This window comes from Narcine bancroftii, chromosome 10 (assembly GCF_036971445.1).
Source record: "Narcine bancroftii isolate sNarBan1 chromosome 10, sNarBan1.hap1, whole genome shotgun sequence".
Lineage (NCBI taxonomy): Eukaryota > Metazoa > Chordata > Chondrichthyes > Torpediniformes > Narcinidae > Narcine > Narcine bancroftii.
In genome coordinates, this window is record NC_091478.1 from 103,997,029 (window position 1) to 104,023,129 (window position 26,101).

The following is a 26,101-nucleotide window of genomic DNA, read 5'->3' on the forward strand; positions in this document are numbered from 1 at the left end:
TGCAGCCGACGTGGACTTTTACCCCCTCCATAAATCTTCGTCCGCGAAGCCAAGCCAAAGAGAAAAAAGAGACACATACAGCATGTGTATCATTTGCCTTTATGTGTGTTATGTACAGATGTGTATTTGCATGTTTTTGCAGAGGACCAGAGATCCCTGTTTCGCTGGGGTTGTGGTTGCACAACCCAATAATGAACTTGACCATCACCGCAAAAGTGACATTTTTCATGTGACATTAGTTTTATTGAAAGAATATATTTTGGAAGCCGTTAATAATATTTCCATTACACACCTTAATAGGTCATGTGCTTGCAACTGACAGTGGATGGCCCATCAAGATACCCAGCAGGTTTGGATATAGAATATGCGAGTTAATTGGGATATTCTTAGCTATAAATCACTCAATTCAAAAGGAGTGTAGAGACCCAAATGTCAATTTTACTGCTGTGTTGCCTGATCAGAGATTGAAACAGCTGGTAATTTAAATATGGAGGCTGAAAGTAGATTTGAGCAAAAACCCCTTAAATTAATTAATTAATCTAATAACTAGGTCTTTAAATAGAGGAGGGGCAAATGTTGTTGGATTAGTGCTTAACCTAAGCATTCCATGCATATAAACATCTCTTTTCTGCTGCTAGGATATTTTAATATTTTCTATACTAATTCTTAAATGTGATGCAATTAATGTGAAAACAAATAAAAGGAAAATTCCAGAATTGGAGATGAACAGCATTGAAACAGACCCTCTGACCCAAATTTGATTATCCCAACTCTTCAACCAGCCAAAAACATTGACTATCTATTGCAGTGGTTCTCAACCTTTTCCTTTCCACTCATATTTCACTTTTGAGTCATCCCTTTGCCATTGGGGTTCTGTGATGAGTAAGGGATTGCTAAAGGTGGGATGTGAGTGGGAAGGGAAGGTTGAGAACCACTACTCTAGACCCATTGTTACTGAAATATTTTGCTGGAGAAAAATGGTCACTGGTCCATTTCCTTTTGAGTTCTGAAACTGTACACATAATGAGTCAATGAGGTACAATTAAAACAGTGGTTTTCAAACTTTTTCTTTTCACCCACGTACCACCTTAAGCAACCCCTTGCTAATCACAGAGCACCTATGGCATAGGGAACACTTAAAGTGGTATGAGAGTGGAAAGAAAAAGGTTGATGACCACTGGTATAGAACATTCACTGAATGGAAGGAGCCATCTCTGCCCTCATTAACTTTCTTGGTCACATCTTTGAAAACATACAGATTTGTATATCATGACCACCCACTTACAATACCATGCCAACTATCCCCAGTCAGCTCTTGTCCAAGTGCATGTATGTCATTCCCTTCTGAATACTTTCAGTACTTTCCAACATATATTAGGCTCACTGGCCCGAGTTCAGAATTTCCCTGCTATCTTGATTGAAGGCTCAACGTTTGCCACTCTCCAGATTTCTGCCACCTCACCTGATGACTCAAATCTCAACCAGCGTACCTGCAATTTATTTTCTAGCTTCCTAGTATCTTTGAATGTATCTGATCAGGTCCAAGAGTCTATCATCATATAAATCAGGACCTTCACAAATGTGAAACTGGTTGTTCTCAAGACATTACAATCAATTGCCCCAAGTCCCCCAGTCCTAATGTCTTCCGTTACAGTAAAAAAAATACTCATTGTGCACCTTGCCAATCTTCTGTGGCTCCATAGTTGATCACTGATGCCAATCATTTCCAGTTTTTCCCTCTGGTAACTTGTTTTCCTTTTGAGCCATCTCTGGCAAATCTTGAAAGGAATAAAAAATATTTACCAAGAAGAGTTTTGGGAATTGAGGAACAAGCTGAAACCAAGTTACAAATGTATATAGAATTGTAAATTTTGCACTTAAAAAAACAATTGTAGTTTCAAAAACTTGGGCAGTCACATAATTAAAGTTGAGAAATATATAGATTTAGTTTCTCAAGTTTCCGTTAGGCCTCTCCTGTCTCCTTTTCTCCAGCACTCCACCTTCTTCCCTCTCCATTCAGAGATATCCCTCCCCCATCCTCAGCCTTCCTACCCATATCCAACCATAAACTCTTGCCCGTGGGGATTGCGCTCCTCCCCCACCCTTTTATTCAGACACCTGCCTGCTTTTTGCACATACCTTGAAGGGCTGAGGCCTGAAGCATTGGTTATCCAAATTTGCTTCCTCTGAATGATGCGCGACTGGCTGAGTTTCTCCAGCAATTGTTTATTAAACTACTCAGATTTAGTTACTCAATAAAGAGAGCCATTGAATTTATTAAAAAGAGATCTTCAAAACTGTGGTGATCTACAGAACAAGGTTTTACAGATGTTGAGTAAACATTAGCAAAAAAAAAGTCACACCTGGCAATCGTGGAAGAGGATTCCTCGCATGTGTTTTAGAGCAGCATAGACAGGGACTCTGGCAATGAAACCACTAACAATGCACTATTTTCTCTATTAAGTGGCCTATGTGAATAGGGCACCATTAGTGCTTTTGTACAAACTTTCCATTCAATCCTGCCCTGGGGTGCTGACCTTGGAGTTTTACACATTCTCCCATGTCTGTAGGGTCCTTCTCATTGGTTACTTGCTAGTTACAGCAAGTGGTAGGAGACTCGGGTCAGAATTAAGGGCACAGAAGTTTACAGAAAAGGTGAGGTAGAATAACACCTATAGGAATGCTGAGACCTGACAATAGGCTAAATGGCAATTTAAACAGAGGGGAAAAAAGTAAACAATGAGCTAACAATGTTTGAATGCACAGATGATTCTGAGCTCCCTATTCTGTTGGGAGTTGACAAAGATGTGACTTTTCCATTGCAAAGTGGGATTTGCCTTGGTGGTTCTTAGCAAAGCATCAAAACAACTTAATTCCTGTGCTGCACCAATCAAACATTCATTTAGAAAAAAAGACACTGAAAATAATGTCATTTTTATTGGAGATGAAAATCAATGACTGGAAATGTGAAATAAGTACAATGCAAGAAATGGAAAGAGCACTCAGGATCTGAGAATAAATGCTTTGAGTCAACTATCAAAATATTCTAACTACATTTCAGATTTTACTTAAGCTATTAACAATTTCTCCTCACCACTTGCAACCCACAAATTGTCCATTACGCCACCAGTTCTTGGTGCACTCTTGCCATTTGACACAACGGGTTTTGCTTTAACAGACAGTAACTGCTGTACTCAAAGGATGGAAATAATTTCCAAACAGATATAGCAGTTTTACTTCCACCATCACCCTATCAAATTTCAAGGCCCTTTTTATTAAAATATTCCTTCAAGTTTGAAATGTTTATATTTAAATAACCTTTTAAAAAGTAGATTTCAAGTGGCTTGTTAGAACAAAGTCCAAAGTATGAAACCTTCAAAAGGAATAGTCACTGGCTATTTACTCCCTCAAACATTATCCCAATGAGATCACAGCTGATCTGTGAACAACTTTAAACAAACTTTTCTGGCAAATGCTTTCAGACCAAAGAGGATTCAGTGGGGTGGGGGTTGGGGTTAGGGAAGAGGAAGAATGACAATTGCTTCTTCAACAGGACTCATGTCTCTGGCTTGCATTCTGTAAACATGTATGAATGTCTCCATTGTTGAACCAAAACATTTTTTTTGCTGTTCCAAAAAGCTTCCATGTTGAAGACCCAGAAAAACTGCAGTTCCACTTTGAACATTCGTCAGGAATGGACCAATAATTTTTTCAAATTTGATTTGCCAGAAAATTGGTAGTATAGATGATTACAAATAGATTCCCATCCCCCTCAGTCCAAAAAGCTCAAGTCTGTCTTGTTGCCTTACGGGTTAGCGCAAAATACCAGCAAGTCTTTTTTCAGTTAACTGGCTTGAAAAAAACATGCAATTGAAAATCTTTAATATTAAAAACATCATCCACAAAACATTAACATCACAAGCTAAAGAACTTCATGAAGGAAGGTTATCAACCAAAATATGTTAACTGTTTCTCCTTCTACAGATTGCTGTCTAACATGCCGAGTGTTTCCAGCATTCTTTAATCCATGGCTTAGTTACAAAATATACATTCAATTCAATGAAAACTCAGGTGACACAGCATCCTAAGGAAGAAAAGAGCTATAGTTTCAGCCCCGAGCCCTTCTTCAACAACTTCTCACATTCCCCATGTACTCAGGCCCAAAACGCTGGTTACTTTTTATTTCCTGTGGTTGTTAAATGGCTCGGTGATTTTCTCCAGCACTTCTTTGTATTGCACTAGACCACAGCATCTGCAGATTTTTTTTGTTTAACTCAATAAAATTGACATTTTTTTGATTAATCAAAAAGTTTTGCACTTGTAGTACAACTTAAACCATATGACATTAACTTCTGAACTGAAATAGTAAAAAAGTCAGATTACACAAGGATGTTAACCAGGGGAAAACAAATAATTTAATTTTCTTTCAATGCAATAACGCAGCTTTGAATTGTTTTGTGGGATAATAGTTGAATGAAACAATTCATGCACAATAGCCAAAAACTTGGCAACTTATTTGCAGATGTCAGATCCCAAGTAAATTCTTCAAATCAAAAGAGAAACAAGACTAGTGTATAAAAAAGTTTAGACACTAGATTGCTCACAGATTTAATTTGAAGATCAGTGGTGCACTAAGAAAGCTTGCATGTAACAAAAACAAATCCAAGTTGGATGAAACCTTTACAATTATTAATCCTGAAACAGATGAACACATGACAAATTATTCTGCACTCTCAAAATACCTGAATACAAAACAAGGGTCAGGAGCTCAAGGAGAAAGTCAGGGTCCTATGTAGTGCTAGAATGACATTTGCAGTTGAACAGAACAATTTCAAATGAATAATACCACAAAATATTAATAAATGACTTGTGCAGTATTTTCACAAACTCAGGCAGCCAAAATGATTTAGAGCCAATTAAATACTTTGGAAATGTAATTAAGTTGGTTGTCCAAAGTCTCAAACCTCAAAATAACCATTTTCTTAAGTGAATATTTGCTCACTAACTCATTTGTAAATTCATTCAAATCCAATTGCCCCAAAGTGAACTTTATTTGCAACTGGAGTAAAAATAGATCAACAATAGTTATACAGACAAGTTAATTAAACCAAATTCAATAGTTTTAAACAAGTTATAAGTGTAATGATTGAATACTTCAAAAGCACACAATTCACATCATTAGAAATATCTGAAATCTGACTGAACTAAAAAAAGGGCAATCTAATTTGAAATCCCATTTTCCTGAGGAAAACCAAATAAACCCTTGGCTCAATTATCAGATGGAAACACTTCCCAACCCTTGGCAGTGAATTGGAGTGCTCAATGATTTCACTTTCATTTTACTGCCGATTTCACATTCAAAAGGGCATCTCCTGAAAGCTAAAGACAGTTGTTGGCTTCCATTTATGAAGAAAATGTCCCAGCAAATTCAGAGGTGAATCAGCAGAAATGGAGGACGGCTTTGTTGATCTCTGGGTTTGTCCAGTCATTCCTGAGATCATCCATGTGGTTATCAAAATCCACCAAGGAATCATAGGATTTACTATCCAGGAGACACGTTGCAATTCTCTGCACCTCCGACCAATCTTCACAAAAATCTCTATAGACAAAAAAAATCATGCAAATGAACAAAATAAAGGGTTTGTTCCAAGAAGGAATCAACACAAAATGTTGGAATGTACAAAATATCTAACCATTATTCTCTTCGAGGAAGCACAACTCTTATTCAGCTTTTTGCATGTTTCTTGTTAAATCCCCTCCTTGCATATTGGAGCCAAAATTCTTTTAATTTTGAATTTAAATTGGTAAAAAAGTAAAATTCAACTGTGATCAAGGATGCGAGAGAAGATGAACAAAAGATTCACATGGATGCTGCTGGGACTGGAGTTACAAGGAGAGACTGGATACAGTTGGAGAATTTTTCCTGGATCAAAGGAGGCCGAGGGAATTCCTCAGAGATTTAGAGAAATGAGGGACATCGATAAAAGCAGACTGTCTTTATACCAAGGATAGGGGAGTCCAAAACTAGAGGGCTCAGGTTTAAGGTGAGAGGAGAAAGACTAACATATTTTCTAAGTGTTGGTTGGGTCTGCCAGAGGAAGTGGTTGAGGCAGGTACAATTTCAACAGTTTGCAATAAGAAATATGAACAGGTTCATGGATAGCAAAGGGTTAGAGGGGCCAATTAAAGCAAACTAGACTAGGTCAGGAAGATACCTTTGTCAGGGTGGAAGAGTTGTGCAGAAGGTCCCATTTCCACACTGTAAACTCTATTACCAACTTCCAACTGAAACAAAAGGAACCTTGGGAATATTCAACACCTAAAACAGCTGGAAGGATAAACTTATCAATTCTCAGGGGACAATAACCAACATTTACTGTACTTTCAGGTGTATTTCCAGCATTTTCTTTGAAATTACTGATCCCACTCTGATCAGTCAACTTTTAAGTTATAAAATGCAGAGAGTGTAACATTGGTTTCCCTTCACCACTTGGCTTGTCTGCTTCTAGCTTGAGGCAGACAATAAGAAGCCTTGCTTTTGAAAGTAAGACTATCTTTTTCTGCCTCTTTTGTTGGAAACAGACAAAGCCGAATCATGAAGGGAAATGCATTTTACATCATCTTTTTAAGATCACAGGATTGTTTAATGCAGAAACCATAAAAAGACTTGTCAGAACGAGAACCAAAGACCGAGGGATAAGAGAAACATCTTGAGCACTTCCATAATTACACTCTCTCCAGAGAATGAGAAAAAGATGCTCATTTTTAAACTAAGCAAGCTAGGTTTCTTCACACACATTAACTGCTTCAATGAAATTGCTCTAAAGCATAATTTAGTGATAAATTGAGGAATAAAACTTCAAATTGGCAATGGTGTATGGAATGCATCACTCAGTTTTGACAATTGTTGCCACCAAAGTTAAGATGCAGCAATTTATTCATTCTGGTTAAGTCACGAGTGGAAAAACTCAGTATCTGAATCAAGTTCAAATTTATTAACACTTGATTACAAAGTACAACTGGAAAAAATGGCAATCTTAGGACCTCGGTGTAAAAAACATGCAAACACAGACAAAGCAAACATTTACAAGCAGTTTACAGTATATGCAGTACATGTATAAAAATAAATAGTTAAATAATGGCAGAGTCTCAGTGCCTGTGGGAAGAAGCTGTTTCTCAGCCTGGTGGTTCTGGCTCTGATACTTCTGTACCTTTTTTCTGGATGGGAGTAGCTGGAAGATGCTGTGTGCAGGGTAGTAGGGGTCCTTCACGATTTTGAGCCCTCTTTCGACAATAATCCCAGTAGATCACGTCAATGGAGGGGAGGTAGACCCAATGACCTCTGCTGCATTTATGGTCCTCTGCATTGACCTCCAATCCAATACTTTACAGCAACTGAACCACACTGTGATGTAGCCAGCCACTACACTCTTTATAGAGCTCTCGTGGAAAGTTGATAGGATGGTGGCTGATAGCCTTGCCTGCTAAAGTCTTCTCGGGAAATGCAGTCGTTGTTGTGCCTTCCTGACAAGCGAGGAGACGATACATATCCAATCACTACTAAAGTGGACTCCAAGGAACTTGGTACTCTCTACAACAGAGTTATTGCTATATAGTGAAGGGTGGTTGTCCCTATTCCTCCTGATATCCACAATCATCTCCTTCGTCTTATTCACATTGAGACTCGGGTTGTTATTCTCGCATCACAACATGATATTTTCCATCACTTCTCTGTAGTGTGACTCATTGTTCTTGCTGATGAGGCCAATCACCAATGTGTCATCTGCAAACTCTATAGGAGCTGGATTTGGTGTTGAAGTTGGAGGCCAGTAGCTAAGCACACAACCCTGAGGTGCACCAGTGCTTGGCATGACGGTGCTCAACATTCTGCTACCTTAGGCAAGTAACATTTTTTTAAAAATTTGTAACTTGTGGTGGGAGGGTATAAAAATGTGGCCATTGTTAATTTTCAATTAATTGTGCAATTAAAAGAACGCACATGGCATAGGCATTCATATAGTATCCTCCATAATTTCAGGGCACCCCAAAGCATTTCACACCCTCTGCAGGTTACATTATGAAAAGCAGTTAGTCAATGCAGTAAACAGTGGCAAAAAGTAAGGTTCCGCAGAGTAACATAATACATTCAGAATGAATCTACTAAAAGGGCAAGGCAGGGCAGTTATGGATGCATATGTCTGTCTCATGCAAGAATTCAAGGAGACACCCTATATTCTTTGCAGCCGTCAGCATGACAAATTAAGATCCTCAGCTCCAAGCATGAGCAACACCATCATCTTTGAAGCAGTTTCTTGGATGCAGGACTATTTTGGTCTCTAGGCAAGGCCAACTACATGCACCACCCCCAAACAAATAGCCAACTTTGATTTTCAAAAATAGATGTTTTGTAGAAAAATGAAAAGCACAAAACCTGAAACTGTTAAGTTTATTTTAGATTGCTAGAATAAGAAATACACCAATACTGGAATCCTTCATCAGGATTGAGAGCATGAGCTGAGTAAGGGTCTGCGAGAGCAGTGAAGGTCCAGGGCCTAGTACTGGCACGGACTGGTGAGGATGCATCTGCCAGAACCTCGCCTCGTGTCATCTCACCTAGCATCAGCTTCACTCGATTCCTTCCAATTATTCCTTGGTGTGGGATGGCAGACATCTGATTATCTGTCTTGGCTGGACATGGAGAGTGGGACTTGGGGAAGACCCTCTCAACCTGCCTGACACACCCAGCTCTATTGGGTGGTCAAAGCAGAGTGGACATAATGCCAGGGCAAAGCTCTACCCTGACCCATGACATCTGTCACTGGCACCATGTTTGACCTGCTCCTGCCATACTCACCCAACACCCACAGATTAGACCACCCTCCCCTGAGCTTTACTCCTGCAGAATAAGTATCAAAGACACGAAAGAGAAAGGCACAGAGTGGAATTGTGATGGAAAAATCAAAAGGTTGGAACCATTCAGCAAATCAGGCAGCATATTGAAGAGAGGACCCAAGATCATTAGCTGAAACACACTACTCTTTCTGCAGAGGTCGCCTGCCCTGCTGAGTGTTCCCAGGATTTCCTAATGGTAGAATTTAGGAGATGAACAACATCTTTTATCACTGCCAATGTGAACAAAGGCTCCATCCGACACCATGACAAGAATCACATTCCCTCTCTCTCTGTGATGCTTGGGCTCCCTGGCACAGGAATTTCTCAGGGTTGGGCTGGGCAGTAGTGGGATGGGGACCCACCACCAGTACTCTCTCTCTCTCCCCTGCGCCCAAATTCTGCCCAGTTAGAGCCCACCCAAGACCTCACAATCTGAGATGACCTGGGCTGAATGAGTATGATCAATCCCGCTGATAACGGAGTTATTTATGGCACTAGATAACGCCAGGGTGCTGCACAATGATATTAGTGCTATTAAATTTAATTATTTAGTATCTTTTCAGTCTGCCTGGTTCTCTGAACCAGGAGATGAAGTGGACGATGGAGGAGATGAAGTGGACGATGGAGGAGATGAAGTGGACGATGGAGGAGATGAAGTGGACGATGGAGGAGATGAAGTGGACGATGGAGGAGATGAAGTGGACGATGGAGGAGATGAAGTGGACGATGGAGGAGATGAAGTGGACGATGGAGGAGATGAAGTGGACGATGGAGGAGATGAAGTGGACGATGGAGGAGATGAAGTGGACGATGGAGGAGATGAAGTGGACGATGGAGGAGATGAAGTGGACGATGGAGGAGATGAAGTGGACGATGGAGGAGATGAAGTGGACGATGGAGGAGATGAAGTGGACGATGGAGGAGATGAAGTGGACGATGGAGGAGATGAAGTGGACGATGGAGGAGATGAAGTGGACGATGGAGGAGATGAAGTGGACGATGGAGGAGATGAAGTGGACGATGGAGGAGATGAAGTGGACGATGGAGGAGATGAAGTGGACGATGGAGGAGATGAAGTGGACGATGGAGGAGATGAAGTGGACGATGGAGGAGATGAAGTGGACGATGGAGGAGATGAAGTGGACGATGGAGGAGATGAAGTGGACGATGGAGGAGATGAAGTGGACGATGGAGGAGATGAAGTGGACGATGGAGGAGATGAAGTGGACGATGGAGGAGATGAAGTGGACGATGGAGGAGATGAAGTGGACGATGGAGGAGATGAAGTGGACGATGGAGGAGATGAAGTGGACGATGGAGGAGATGAAGTGGACGATGGAGGAGATGAAGTGGACGATGGAGGAGATGAAGTGGACGATGGAGGAGATGAAGTGGACGATGGAGGAGATGAAGTGGACGATGGAGGAGATGAAGTGGACGATGGAGGAGATGAAGTGGACGATGGAGGAGATGAAGTGGACGATGGAGGAGATGAAGTGGACGATGGAGGAGATGAAGTGGACGATGGAGGAGATGAAGTGGACGATGGAGGAGATGAAGTGGACGATGGAGGAGATGAAGTGGACGATGGAGGAGATGAAGTGGACGATGGAGGAGATGAAGTGGACGATGGAGGAGATGAAGTGGACGATGGAGGAGATGAAGTGGACGATGGAGGAGATGAAGTGGACGATGGAGGAGATGAAGTGGACGATGGAGGAGATGAAGTGGACGATGGAGGAGATGAAGTGGACGATGGAGGAGATGAAGTGGACGATGGAGGAGATGAAGTGGACGATGGAGGAGATGAAGTGGACGATGGAGGAGATGAAGTGGACGATGGAGGAGATGAAGTGGACGATGGAGGAGATGAAGTGGACGATGGAGGAGATGAAGTGGACGATGGAGGAGATGAAGTGGACGATGGAGGAGATGAAGTGGACGATGGAGGAGATGAAGTGGACGATGGAGGAGATGAAGTGGACGATGGAGGAGATGAAGTGGACGATGGAGGAGATGAAGTGGACGATGGAGGAGATGAAGTGGACGATGGAGGAGATGAAGTGGACGATGGAGGAGATGAAGTGGACGATGGAGGAGATGAAGTGGACGATGGAGGAGATGAAGTGGACGATGGAGGAGATGAAGTGGACGATGGAGGAGATGAAGTGGACGATGGAGGAGATGAAGTGGACGATGGAGGAGATGAAGTGGACGATGGAGGAGATGAAGTGGACGATGGAGGAGATGAAGTGGACGATGGAGGAGATGAAGTGGACGATGGAGGAGATGAAGTGGACGATGGAGGAGATGAAGTGGACGATGGAGGAGATGAAGTGGACGATGGAGGAGATGAAGTGGACGATGGAGGAGATGAAGTGGACGATGGAGGAGATGAAGTGGACGATGGAGGAGATGAAGTGGACGATGGAGGAGATGAAGTGGACGATGGAGGAGATGAAGTGGACGATGGAGGAGATGAAGTGGACGATGGAGGAGATGAAGTGGACGATGGAGGAGATGAAGTGGACGATGGAGGAGATGAAGTGGACGATGGAGGAGATGAAGTGGACGATGGAGGAGATGAAGTGGACGATGGAGGAGATGAAGTGGACGATGGAGGAGATGAAGTGGACGATGGAGGAGATGAAGTGGACGATGGAGGAGATGAAGTGGACGATGGAGGAGATGAAGTGGACGATGGAGGAGATGAAGTGGACGATGGAGGAGATGAAGTGGACGATGGAGGAGATGAAGTGGACGATGGAGGAGATGAAGTGGACGATGGAGGAGATGAAGTGGACGATGGAGGAGATGAAGTGGACGATGGAGGAGATGAAGTGGACGATGGAGGAGATGAAGTGGACGATGGAGGAGATGAAGTGGACGATGGAGGAGATGAAGTGGACGATGGAGGAGATGAAGTGGACGATGGAGGAGATGAAGTGGACGATGGAGGAGATGAAGTGGACGATGGAGGAGATGAAGTGGACGATGGAGGAGATGAAGTGGACGATGGAGGAGATGAAGTGGACGATGGAGGAGATGAAGTGGACGATGGAGGAGATGAAGTGGACGATGGAGGAGATGAAGTGGACGATGGAGGAGATGAAGTGGACGATGGAGGAGATGAAGTGGACGATGGAGGAGATGAAGTGGACGATGGAGGGGATGAAGTGGACGATGGAGGGGATGAAGTGGACGATGGAGGAGATGAAGTGGACGATGGAGGAGATGAAGTGGACGATGGAGGAGATGAAGTGGACGATGGAGGAGATGAAGTGGACGATGGAGGAGATGAAGTGGACGATGGAGGAGATGAAGTGGACGATGGAGGAGATGAAGTGGACGATGGAGGAGATGAAGTGGACGATGGAGGAGATGAAGTGGACGATGGAGGAGATGAAGTGGACGATGGAGGAGATGAAGTGGACGATGGAGGAGATGAAGTGGACGATGGAGGAGATGAAGTGGACGATGGAGGAGATGAAGTGGACGATGGAGGAGATGAAGTGGACGATGGAGGAGATGGTGGACGATGGAGGAGATGAAGTGGACGATGGAGGAGATGAAGTGGACGATGGAGGAGATGAAGTGGACGATGGAGGAGATGAAGTGGACGATGGAGGAGATGAAGTGGACGATGGAGGAGATGAAGTGGACGATGGAGGAGATGAAGTGGACGATGGAGGAGATGAAGTGGACGATGGAGGAGATGAAGTGGACGATGGAGGAGATGAAGTGGACGATGGAGGAGATGAAGTGGACGATGGAGGAGATGAAGTGGACGAAGGAGGAGATGAAGTGGACGAAGGAGGAGATGAAGTGGACGATGGAGGAGATGAAGTGGACGATGGAGGAGATGAAGTGGACGATGGAGGAGATGAAGTGGACGATGGAGGAGATGAAGTGGACGATGGAGGAGATGAAGTGGACGATGGAGGAGATGAAGTGGACGATGGAGGAGATGAAGTGGACGATGGAGGAGATGAAGTGGACGATGGAGGAGATGAAGTGGACGATGGAGGAGATGAAGTGGACGATGGAGGAGATGAAGTGGACGATGGAGGAGATGAAGTGGACGATGGAGGAGATGAAGTGGACGATGGAGGAGATGAAGTGGACGATGGAGAAGATGAAGTGGACGATGGAGAAGATGAAGTGGACGATGGATAAGATGAAGTGGACGATGGAGAAGATGAAGTGGACGATGGAGAAGATGAAGTGGACGATGGAGAAGATGAAGTGGACGATGGAGAAGATGAAGTGGACGATGGAGAAGATGAAGTGGACGATGGAGAAGATGAAGTGGACGATGGAGAAGATGAAGTGGACGATGGAGAAGATGAAGTGGACGATGGAGAAGATGAAGTGGACGATGGAGAAGATGAAGTGGACGATGGAGGAGATGAAGTGGACGATGGAGAAGATGAAGTGGACGATGCAGAAGATGAAGTGGACGATGGAGAAGATGAAGTGGACGATGGAGAAGATGAAGTGGACGATGGAGAAGATGAAGTGGACGATGGAGAAGATGAAGTGGACGATGGAGAATCTGACCTGCTCTCCCACCATCCACTCGTAGAGAATGGGGCAGCAGAAAAGAATGACGGCATTCGTGACAGCAGGCTCGGCTCCACAGCAGCCGGGGAAGTGGTCATCTCGCCCCTCAAAGAGGAGAGGGAAAATCTGGTGGCAAAGGAGGTGCTCACATGCAGCTTTGGCCTGCTTGGTGCAGAGCTGCAGGAGTGGGTAGTTGGGGTGGTAAAGCTGGCCACTGGAGGCTTTGAGGTGCTCCACCAGATCATTGGGCTGTCCCTCAGACACAGCCCGGCAGTGCAGCTGGATGTGGAAGAGGGCGCTGATGCTAGCCATCACTGAGGCCCTCACCCTTGGCGTTGGGCCCAGTAACACACTGGACATCTGGTCCCCCTGTCTGCGCCCCTCGGAGATCCGCACCCTAGTAGTGCCGACCCTGCTTGGATGGCATGGTTCAGGTTGTTGTCACACCCAGGGAGGTTGAAATCAATTTGACATGACCAAAGTAGCATAAAAGCTAGAAGTATTAGGTGGGAGGGAAACATCATAAATGGGATGGTTTTAGGCAGAATCAGATAAGAAAACCCAAGTTACATATGTGCACATGATTTGTTAACCTGGAACATAATGAATATGGCTGGCACATTACAAACAATAACCAGGTACACAGCAATAACTGGGATTTGGATTGAAGAGTAGAATCAGTTTTAAATATTCCCATATTCAGGTGCTAAGGGAAGGCGGCATAAGGAAGAGGTGCTAAGCGAAGGCGGCATAAGGAAGAGGTGCTAAGGGAAGGCGGCATAAGGAAGAGGTGCTAAGGGAAGGCGGCATAAGGAAGAGGTGCTAAGGGAAGGCGGCATAAGGAAGAGGTGCTAAGGGAAGGCGGCATAAGGAAGAGGTGCTAAGGGAAGGCGGCATAAGGAAGAGGTGCTAAGGGAAGGCGGCATAAGGAAGAGGTGCTAAGGGAAGGCGGCATAAGGAAGAGGTGCTAAGGGAAGGCGGCATAAGGAAGAGGTGCTAAGGGAAGGCGGCATAAGGAAGAGGTGCTAAGGGAAGGCGGCATAAGGAAGAGGTGCTAAGGGAAGGCGGCATAAGGAAGAGGTGCTAAGGGAAGGCGGCATAAGGAAGAGGTGCTAAGGGAAGGCGGCATAAGGAAGAGGTGCTAAGGGAAGGCGGCATAAGGAAGAGGTGCTAAGGGAAGGCGGCATAAGGAAGAGGTGCTAAGGGAAGGCGGCATAAGGAAGAGGTGCTAAGGGAAGGCGGCATAAGGAAGAGGTGCTAAGGGAAGGCGGCATAAGGAAGAGGTGCTAAGCGAAGGCGGCATAAGGAAGAGGTGCTAAGGGAAGGCGGCATAAGGAAGAGGTGCTAAGGGAAGGCGGCATAAGGAAGAGGTGCTAAGGGAAGGCGGCATAAGGAAGAGGTGCTAAGGGAAGGCGGCATAAGGAAGAGGTGCTAAGGGAAGGCGGCATAAGGAAGAGGTGCTAAGGGAAGGCGGCATAAGGAAGAGGTGCTAAGGGAAGGCGGCATAAGGAAGAGGTGCTAAGGGAAGGCGGCATAAGGAAGAGGTGCTAAGGGAAGGCGGCATAAGGAAGAGGTGCTAAGGGAAGGCGGCATAAGGAAGAGGTGCTAAGGGAAGGCGGCATAAGGAAGAGGTGCTAAGGGAAGGCGGCATAAGGAAGAGGTGCTAAGGGAAGGCGGCATAAGGAAGAGGTGCTAAGGGAAGGCGGCATAAGGAAGAGGTGCTAAGGGAAGGCGGCATAAGGAAGAGGTGCTAAGGGAAGGCGGCATAAGGAAGAGGTGCTAAGGGAAGGCGGCATAAGGAAGAGGTGCTAAGGGAAGGCGGTATAAGGAAGAAGTGGCACGGATTGAGAATGTTACAGTGCTGGTGAGTAAGGATGTTTGATAATTCCAGGATAATTTCTGGATAACAGGCTCAATTATCCTCCTTGGACTATTCTGCAGGTTACCAACTAATGAGTAAATTTGCAGAGAAATTATAGATTGGGAAAGCCACAAGAGTAATAAGATATGAAAAAGATAGGAAGCATAGAGGAATGGAGAAAACTTTGATCAGCAAGACGATGATCACTGGGGAAAACCTCAAAACCATCAAAAGGATTAGAAAGCTAATGGAAAACTATTCAAACCACAAATGCAAAAACAGTCAATGGGATCATAGCTAATTTGAATAGAATAACAAATCTAGCCCAAATTGGAAAATCTTAGTCAACAATCAAATAAACACAAAAGGCCTTCTTAAAAGTAGATGCACTTGGAGAGGTTTCAGGTATAGCTTACAATTCAAGGAAGATGTGTAAGGAAATTAAAGCCAATCCTTTGGATGTTCAAGTGTAAAAGATGATATTTAAAACCCAAGTTGCTAGATTGTTAATGTGACACAAACTAAGCCAATTACAGAACATAAAAAAAGCAGTAAAAGGAATAAGAGAACGTGGAATAAAAACCAAGAATGAAGTTGGGGCAGATCAGAAGCAAATGGAAATTTATTCATGAAGGCACCCAGAACAGCTTACTTAGGCCAAAGCTGCTGAAGTCTCAATAATATTCACTACTGACATTGTGGATGGGCAGAAAATTATCCAGGTAAAAAGAAAAGGCACACTTCAGGTGTATAAATCACCTGGTCCACACAGGAAAAATCTGAGACTGCTAAGTGAAAGTATAGCATACACTTGCAAACATCTGTAAGTTCACAGGTGATGACAGAGTGGAACATTTCAGATTTCAGTTATTCAGTTTCTGGAAACCAGGTGATTAACCTTTGATCAGGAAAGTTTGAGAAACAGTAAGGGACAGAATTAGAAATCACATGAAAAAAAGTAGAATCATTAAAAACCCAGCAAGGATTTAGAGGTCTTGACCAACTCCAATTTCTTCTTTGAAGTACAGATGATTAAATAGGAAACTGATGCAATTAGACAGACTTTCAGCAAGCCATTTAATAAAATGATCTTCATTATGAAGATCAAAGCCATTGAAATGGAAGTCATAGAAATGATTGTGTAAGGATTGACAAGTAATTCATATTTTTCCTTGACAAGTAGACAGCAAATTCTGATGCTCAATAGGATCACTTCTTGTCTGCATACATTGCCTTGGATGAGCAATTGGAAGTTTTGATATCTGCACATTTAGGAAGCACAAAGAAACCAAAAGGCTCAAGATAAAGTCTGCCTGAAAATGGGCAGATGAGAATGCAGACAGATATAAAGCATTATATGACAAGAAAATGAGGCAAACAAGATTCTAAAAACAGGGTGTGTTTAGTTTCTTTATGGTTGTTGGGAAACCAAAGAAATCATGCAAAATGTTGGGTTTTATCAACAGGCCCAATACCTAAAAGGAGGTCGAGATGTATTTTATAAAAAAGACTGTTTCAAGCACAAGAGTAGTCTCCACCCAACCCACCCCCCCCCCCCCCACTCATTTCTGAATCACGCAGCTTTACAGTGTGCAGGTGGGATTTGCAGTCAATGAGTCCTTTGTTGAGGATCTTTTGTCAAGTCAATAACCTGGGGAAGCTCAGGTTGCCCCCTCTTTGCAAGAGAAGGGTTTCATAATAAGCAGTATTAAAAATCATGAGTCTATGCATTGTTAATAGCCAGGAAATGTATAGCAGTAACACAGAAATCCAATTCCCTACTTCACATTGATCATTGGAGCTGTATTCCCTTTGAGAAGATTACTTATAGTATGTTTGTCAAAATTTGGCAACCTATTGAGATTACTGAAATGCCTAGATTGTATAATTTATCTTGATATTTGCCAATGAGTAGACTCCTTATTAGAAATTGAATACTTTTAAAATGATGTGACTCAGATGTCAAACCTTGATCCTGTTGTTTTTTTTCCTTTTCCATTTTCTTTCTTTTTCTCTCCCTCTACTCCCTGCTGTCTGTCCCCTTTCCTTTTGAATCTGGGGACGGGGAGCTGGGAGAAGAGGGACGCTCCTTTCCTTTTTATTTCTTTACCCTAGACCTTATGAATGTTTTTCTATGATTCTACATATAATGTATTATTGTTATTATATTAATTGAGTCCTATATTCTGCATTTTCTTAAAACTTAAAATATTCAAAAAACCCATGAGTCGAAACCAGCCACTCTCAACCTTTTTCCAGCTATACCTCCCCACCCCCGGACTCTGCTCGGTTTATGAGCCTTTTCCTGTGAAGAAATTTTGGTTTCTTCTGTACTTCTCTCCTACAGACTACATAAAAAACAAAAAAATGTTACACGAGGTGAAAAGAAAACAAGGCTCTTACTTAAATGTGGTGTGGCCCCAAGGGGGAGCCATAAGGCACCCAGGGAGAATGGCTGGTCTATCTAGACTGATGAACAGATTGTTCCTTGGGGTAGTAGTGGTGAAAATCTTGTTTAAAAGGAAGCTGGAAAAAAATGAAGGGCTCAAAGAGAAGGGGACCAGCTGGGTTACTCTTAGAATAGGCACCGACCCCACAGGGTTCTGCTCAGATCCTTCAAAGTGGCCAAGATAATAGGCTAAAAAGACAAACAATCTCTTGCTCTTCAAAGAATTAAGGAATCTTCATCCAATTGTCCTGAATCACATTCTCCTCAATTAGAATATTATCAACGAAGCCATTGCAGACATCTACAAATATACAAGATACACACTTTCTACATGTTTTTTTTAATCTGTGGAAAAACAGTTAGTGCTCAAGTTTGTTCCATATAACCAAAGCACATTGACATCTTCACTCACATGTTTGGGTCTTTGCACCGCCATTTGTTTTCACGGTGTTCGTACACTACAATTGATTGTTCTTCGCACTCCATGGTAAATTTAGGATTATCCACCTTAAGAGACAATTATTGGAGTCAAAAGTATTACAAGCAGTATATGACAAGTACAACTAGATCCAGTTTAGCTCTATTTCCCTCTACTACCAGCTTCTACCCTCTTATCAAAGATGTCCCGATTCAAAGTATTGCCACTTGTGGCTATCTTGTCTGGTGATTACAACGGCAAATCTGCCCACTGCAGAAGGGAAATGAAAGTTCGAACTATTAAAATACTGAAATTAAAATTCTAATTTAATTCAATTTTCAGAGATTGCGTCTAATAGGGCAGATTGGCTTCCAATGGCATAAATAATTAATTGTAATGCTAAAAAGATCTATTCTATTACTTAATCTGTAAGACACTCATTGGTAACAATACTATACCATAATAAGGGCCGCATCACTGAAGCTTTCAGCAATTCGAGAAGCAACCTTCTCAGCAACCTGATTTGGGCTGCAAAACAAACCCACAATATAGCAAGTGTTATAACCAAAAGGAATAAGATCACTCATGCATAATTACAAATAATGCAAAAGTACATCAGAAGCAATTTGTTTTTCAACTATTTAATAAGAATGACCTGTCTAAAATGAAGAATTAGCATCTACTTTGCAACAGGCCCCTAAGCAAAGAATGAATCGGGGCAAAGAATGGAGAGAGTTGACAAAACACTAGTCCAACTTCAATACTACTTTAAAACTAGTGGGATTCAAATTTTCATTTTCTTACTATTTTAATTTTCCATTCCCATTATTTTTATATAAGACCCATTTCTCAGAATCAGTAAATAAATCCTTTAACCCCTGAATGATTCAGGCCTATGACAACTTGTGTAAAGGCTTAAGCATTGAATATTCATGTACTAAGTTGTGGTTTGGTGCCAGAAATCCTGCTGAGATAAAAACAAATAAATCAATCAGAACCTCAGTTAGTTTTGCACTCACTCCACTTTATGGCAAGCAAGTGGTTCTCACACAAAAAAACAATCAGCTGGCCTGACGGAATACGCTTAACATCACTTGCACAAGGATCAGTAACAATCCAACCTCAGCCAGCAGAGTAAAGTATCACAAAAATAGCATCAACCCATATCTGAAATGGCAAGGTGATGGGGCCCCTACTTGAATGACCACAATCCTTCTGGAGGTTTTCACACAATAGGCTTCTTCAGGTGGATTCTCCGCTAAGAATGCGCCTGAAGAAGAGAAAGCAGCCCTTTGATTTGCTGTTCAGGTGGCAGCGCTAAAAGCGCAGCGCTGGCCACCTGAAGGCACAGCTGCTCCGGGATGCGCATTTGAGCGCACTCCAGCTCCTGTCCCTTGAGCTGTCAAGTTAGGATGGCTGGCTGTTAGCTGAGACAGCCAGCGCAGGCTATCAGCGCGGAGACAGGTACAGCATTCGAGCCAGGTACTGGCATTGTTTCAGCCAGCCCCCTTCTCCCCCGCCGGCCGCTCCAGCCCCCCTTCTCCCCCCGCCGGCCGCTCCAGCTCCCCTTCTCCCCCGCCGGCCGCTCCAGCCCCCCCTTCTCCCCCGCCGGCCGCTCCAGCCCCCCCTTCTCCCCCGCCGGCCGCTCCAGCCCCCCCTTCTCCCCCGCCGGCCGCTCCAGCCCCCCCTTCTCCCCCGCCGGCCGCTCCACCCCCCCTTCTCCCCCGCCGGCTGCTCCAGCCCCCCCTTCTCCCCCGCCGGCCGCTCCAGCCCCCCTTCTCCCCCGCCGGCCGCTCCAGCCCCGTTCTCCCCCACCAGCCGCTCTAGCCCTGCAGTCCCCGCGCTGACAGCCCAGCCAGCTGCCCCGATGTCCTGCGCAGGGGGAAGGGGCAGCTGGGAGAGGAGCTGTCAGGCACTCGCCAGCTGACTGTCATCCCGAAGGCGGCTGCATTCAGATGGCTGGGGAGGCCACTGTGCTGCGGCGATCATCCCTCTCGGAGGAGGGTTATAAAGTTCGCCTTGCAAGCTATATAACCATATAAGCGCCTCCTGCACATTCACTTGGCCTCAACAGCCACATATTGCCAAAATATGCGGCTTTACAAGCGGGGAAATTGGCCACCTGAAAGTGGCTAATGTTGGATAGGAAGATCCATCAGCTGGAGGGAAAGCTGTCGCTGGTGACATGCTGATCCTTCCAAGATGATCATCATGTGAACCCTTGGGGAGGAGCTACAGAAATACTGTACATGTCAGCATAGCAAGCGGGTATATAAGACGACTCCAGAATTTCCACTTAAAATGTAGCTTTTGCACTATAGTCTCTCTGTAAGATTACCCCAAGTCTGACACTTACTGTTGAGAGCTTACTGTTCCAATGGTCCTTTACCAGGTTGGCACTCTCAGTTAAGCAATACAGTATTGGTTATTTAAAATTTAGGTAATTCATGTGAAATAATGGCAAAATACTTTCAGTTACATACCATAATATGCATTAAACGTTCCCATCTGGTGTAATGTAAACATTAGTGACGTTACTTGGGCATCAGTTCTTTTACAGGAACAAAAATGGTGGAGTATAATTTTAGCATGTACAGTAGCTGGAGATTAATGTTCACCCTGAGAGAGTGCTGCTGTTTATGAAGGAGTGAAAACTTGAGCCTTTCCAAGAAACCCCGTCAGCTGTTGCAAATGGCGACTGTTACCTTAAAATAACAGCACAGCAAACGAAGCTATGTAGACAGAATTATATTACTATTAATCTAGCTTCCTATACACAAGTTTTATTAGAAAATTTTTTTAATGGTAGGACTGTACGAGTTGGTGCACAAGACCTTGGTTTTGCAGTGACATTTTTAAGGCTCAAATTCTGTCTTGTACACCAACATAAATGGTAGGTAATGTGAATATGTAGAAGCAGACTATAATTAAGGTGCAGCCATAGTGGCTTAGAATATCTATTGATGCTGTTTTGTCCTGAATGGCCTTGAACAGATTGCTATTGGACATCCACTAATTCAGGCAAGTGAACTTTTCTCCCTACCATGTTCCTTCATGACATGGGGGATTTTTTTTTTTAAGCTCATCAATTCAATGTCAGATTCCAGAGCAGAGCAATTAAATTCCCCCACCATTTCCCTGTAACCAGTGTCACATACCCACAGCAGCTTGATTTAAAAATTTAATTTGAACATGCAGCACGGCAACAGGTTTCAGCGCACAAACCCATGCATCCAACTACACCCAAATGACTTACAATCTGGTATGTTTTCAAGGCTAAGGGGAAACTGGAGGACTCAGAGAAAACCCACACTTGTATGGGGAGAATGTACACACTCCTTACAGACAGTGCTAGATTCAAACCCCAGTCATTGGCGTTGTAACTGTGTTGTGCTAACTGCCAAGCTAATGGTGCCACCCACATTTTTACCTACATTCAGGTTAATTTACTGTATTAGTTGATTTAAAATAAATGTTTGGGTTGTGGGCAAAATCAGAGCACCTAGGGGAACATAGAACATGCAAAGTCCCCACAGACAAGATTTCAGGATTCATAGGCTGCTGCAGGCAGCAGCAATTGACCTGTGACACCAGCATCATGAAGATGGCAAAAAGAATTTGGGAAATCAGACACTCCTTTGAGAATACCCAGTCTTTGACCTGCATTACAGCTATGTGATTGGTCCAGCTATGTTCTCAAGCATGCTGATGTAGTTCTTGGAGGGGGAAATTCAACAGTGGCCATGAAGATGGAGATAGATGGGTTCAGATGGTCATTCCCTGCCACTTGTGATCCAAATGTTGCATGATGCTTAACCTACATCAGTGAACTGCAGTGACAAACATACAGCTTATTAAACAAAGAAATCCTTTTATTCAGACTGTTATCAAACAGTCACATCTCACAATCAAGACCAAACAGAAACACTGGCAGATCTGTTGCCCATTTTGTACTGTCAGAAGATATTGAAAGCTGCTCAAAACTGAATTAGCTTTCAAAATTGGGATGGCAAAACAATAACATTTGTGTTCACTGTATGAACCAACAGAAAACACTTTTTATAATACTGATCTTCGTTCAGGAATACATGCCCACTGCTCACACAAAAAGGAAGACAAGTTGTATAAAGGTTATATAAAGGAAGGGGATGAATCAGCAGACAGGATGGAGATTGAAAATTTGGCTGAATGGCATAACAACCACCACCTTGCACTCAATGTCACCAAAACCAAAGAGTTGATTGTTGATTTCAGGAAAGGAAAGCCAGAGGTGTTCAATCCAGTGATCACTGGGGGAAATCAGCGGTAGAGGGTGAGCAAATTTAAGTTCTTGGGAGTCACTATCTTGGAGGATCTTTCCTGGACCCAACACACCAATGGCATCACGAAGAAAGCCACTATTTCCTCAGCAGTTTGTGTAGGTTTGATATGTCAGTCTTCCTTTCGGTTAGCCTTGCCTCAACAACAAACTCAATCAGGGGCTCATTGGCCGTGTATTATCTCTACCATTAATGACACTCCCCTTGGGTATAACCGTGTATGCACCCATTGTCTTTCATTATTGTACCATTCATTTCTGCTAATAAAAGCCATGATTATTGTTTGACTATATCATCTTTGTCTACTTCATTAACTGGCACTTCAGTATGACATCAGAAACCGAGGCAAATTTCTAGAGGTGCAGTGGAAAGTGTGTTTATCGACTACATCAAGGTCAAGTATGGAAACACCAATACCCCTATGTGTAAAGCCCTCCAAAAGGTAGTGGACAGAGCCCAGGACATCACCGAAAAACTCTCCCCATTATTGAATACATTTACAGAGAATGCTGCTGTCAGGTAGCAGCAGTAATCATCACCCAGCACACGCTCTGTTCTCACTGCTGCCATCAGGAAAGAGGTGTAGGTGCCACAAGACGCGCATCACCAGGTTCAGGAACAGCTGCTCCCCCTCCACCATCAGACTCCTCAACAACAAACTCAATCAGGGGCTCATTTAAAGATTCTTACTTGAGTACTTTGGTTTTCTTATTCCTCTCTCTGTATTCCAGTTTGTTTACATTTGTTATGTTTATAGTTCTTTACTTGTTTATGTGTTTACACTGTGTATAGTTTATTTTTTGCACTATCAATTAATGGAGATTCTGCCGCACACGCAGGAAAGGGAATCTCAGAGTTGAATGTACTCGGACAATAAATTTGAAATCTTAAGTATGCAGTTTTGTATACAACAATGGAGTTGTGCATCACATTAGAATTAGCCATCATCCCATCAATTTGGAGAGCAGGTTACAATAAGGGGGAACCTCAGAAGGTTAGGAAATACTAACTTAGTTAAAGTTTTTTATTTAGAATGAAACCCATCTTATAATTAAGATAACTTACATACCTGGTGTCCTTCATGCGTTCATTTGCCTGGTAGTACCCAGCTATTATATAGTTATTTTCTTTACACCAGGAGTCCACCTGAGGAAAAAGTTTTTTTTAATTGAGAAAATTTACAATGCGGAACTAATAGCACAGCAGTTAGCGCGACATTTATGCTGCCAGTGGTTCGAATCTGGCCCTGGCTGTAGTTCTTCCCATACAAGTTTCCTCCTTGCCCTCAAAAACGTATGGGGGAAATCGTAGGTTAATTTGTGTAATTAGGGGGCACAGGAAAGTGGGCCAGAAAAGCTTGTTACCGTCCTGTATGTCTGCATGACAGGAAAACTTGCCATGTTGCATGAAGCTCATAGTAGACTAAATTCATGACTAAGATAAGGCGGCAGGGAAGTTGTGGAAATGCTATTTTGGGCAAGATGATAGCTGGTGACAAGGATACCATGGGCAAGATGATAGCTGGTGACAAGGGTACCATGGGCAAGATGATAGCTGGTGACAAGGGTACCATGGGCAAGATGATAGCTGGTGACTAGGGTACCATGGGCAAGATGATAGCTGGTGACAAGGGTACCATGGACAAGATGTTAGCTAGTGGTAAGGGTCAGGACAAAGAGGCAAAGACAAAGGCAACAGTAACAAGCAAGAGCGTAAAACACGAGCACAAGGGCAAGCTACAGAAAAAAACAATTTTATTGTCTTTTTAAGGGCGGGGTGGGGTTCATCTCCAAATGTCTTTGTTGCATGATCCTGGATCATTTCTGTTTTAAGCACATAGTCTTTGAACCTCACCTTTAGGCCACTAAACAGATACCAAGGAACCAGATGGACTTTAGAAACCACGAGATTTGTGTCACTAATTCTGAGATATTTTGCTGTTATTTTGAGACACTAATTTTAAAAAGAAATCCCCACTAACACATTCTGGGCTTACTATGACAAGACCTGATACATCATAATGCTATTTATCTGATGGTGGTGAGGAAATGGTGGTATAGAACAGAAGTCAATGCTGCTTTGGGACAACCACAGGACATTACAACAAAGAAAACAGGCTTCTACTGTGCCAAACGATTATTCTGCCTAGTCCACTGGCCTGAATCCAATCCATAGCCCTCCATACCTCTCCCATCTATGTACCCATCCAAAAATTTCTTAAATATGAAAATTGAGCCCACATTCACCACTATAGTGGCAGTTCGTTCCACACTCACACTACTCTGTCTGAAGCTATTCCACCTAATGTTCTCCCTAAACTTCTCCCTTTTCACACTTAACCCACGTCCTCTGGTTTGAATATCATCTAACCTCAGCGGAAAAAGCCTACTTGCATTTACAGCCAAAACCCCTCATAATTTTGTATCAAAAACCTTTATTAAATTTTCCATGCTCGTGGGAAATAAAGTCCAAACCTGCTTAATCTTTCCCTGTAACTCAGTTCCTGAAATCCCCACAGTAAATCTTCAACAAAGCAAACTTTTATACAAATACTGTAAACTCAAGGTGAAATGTTTCTGAAATCGAAAACTACAATGGAGGAATAGAGCAATACCTGAGATTATGCAGAGGATAACATGTTCATCATTTGTCACAGGGTAGATATTTTAAACTATGTCAGAAAGCAGTCTGCTGAAGTTTCACACAGACCAACTTGGGTTAAGGTTACATACATGAGTGTAGTGTCCTCAATTTTGTCAACATTGAACTCGTACAGTAAAACCCCTATTATCCGGAATTCAAGCAACTGGCAAAATAAGCAGAAATAAACAGGTTAAAAAAAAGTTTAAAATTTGCACGCTTTGCCATTAGTTCACCAATCACCTCAAGCAACTGGAAAATTCAGTTATTTGGCATCTACCAATCTTCTGGATACCAGGTGTTTTTACTGTATATAGTTTGATCATTTTATTTTTAATGTCATTACCAGTTGCAAGTGGTTTAGGAAAGAATCAGTTTAGCAGTGAAAGTACAACGGTTACTGCTGAAGTGTGAGATTAAGAAACTAAAATTGGAAAACAAAAAAAAACAGGAATAGGTGATCACAAGGTCATGGAAGGGTTGAAAACAGGGAGTATTTTTTAAAGAATCACTGCTTAACCAAGAACCAATGTAGGCGAGCAAATAGGGGTGATGGGTGAACCGGGTTATGATCAAATTGTGGGCAAAGTTTTCAATAAATTAGCTTATGGAAAAATGAGGCAAGATGGACAGGAATATTTTTCCAAAAGAAAAGCAAAAACTCAGTTCTCTTCCTCTTTATTTCATAAATACATGCTCTGGTTCTTATCCTTTCCAAAACACTTACAGCCATCCATTCTCTGCAGATTCTTCATTTCATAAAAGAATATCAAACCTCTCAGCCTTTGAGCAGCTCTATTCTCTTATCTATCCTCGTAACTGGTTTAGGAGATGAGGGCCAATCTTGTTCACCCTTTTTAATGACAAATATTCCATAACTGGTTTTAATTTTAGAATTTGTGCTGGATAATCTAATTTTGCATCAACATGCCTAATTCTTCAGAATATGTTCTTTAGCC

The 26,101-nt window shown here is 43.0% G+C and overlaps 1 protein-coding gene across 2 annotated transcripts in view; it reads right to left on the reverse strand.

Annotated features, from left to right (window-relative positions):
- Nucleotides 1-216: 216 nt before the first annotated feature.
- emc8 (ER membrane protein complex subunit 8) overlaps nucleotides 217-26,101 on the reverse strand; it is a 30,091-nt gene continuing 4,206 nt past the window's right edge. Inside the window, exons 2-5 of one of the 2 annotated variants that reach the window (XM_069902135.1) lie at nucleotides 23,572-23,648; nucleotides 18,642-18,711; nucleotides 18,178-18,272; nucleotides 217-1,778 (exon numbers count right to left, since the gene is read on the reverse strand). In XM_069902135.1, coding sequence (XP_069758236.1) covers nucleotides 1,721-1,778; nucleotides 18,178-18,272; nucleotides 18,642-18,711; nucleotides 23,572-23,648 — 300 coding nt within the window. In that variant the 3' untranslated portion in view covers nucleotides 217-1,720. Of the gene's footprint in view, nucleotides 1,779-2,913; nucleotides 5,600-18,177; nucleotides 18,273-18,641; nucleotides 18,712-23,571; nucleotides 23,649-26,101 lie in introns of those variants that run through there. The other variant, XM_069902136.1, reaches the window with a different exon arrangement.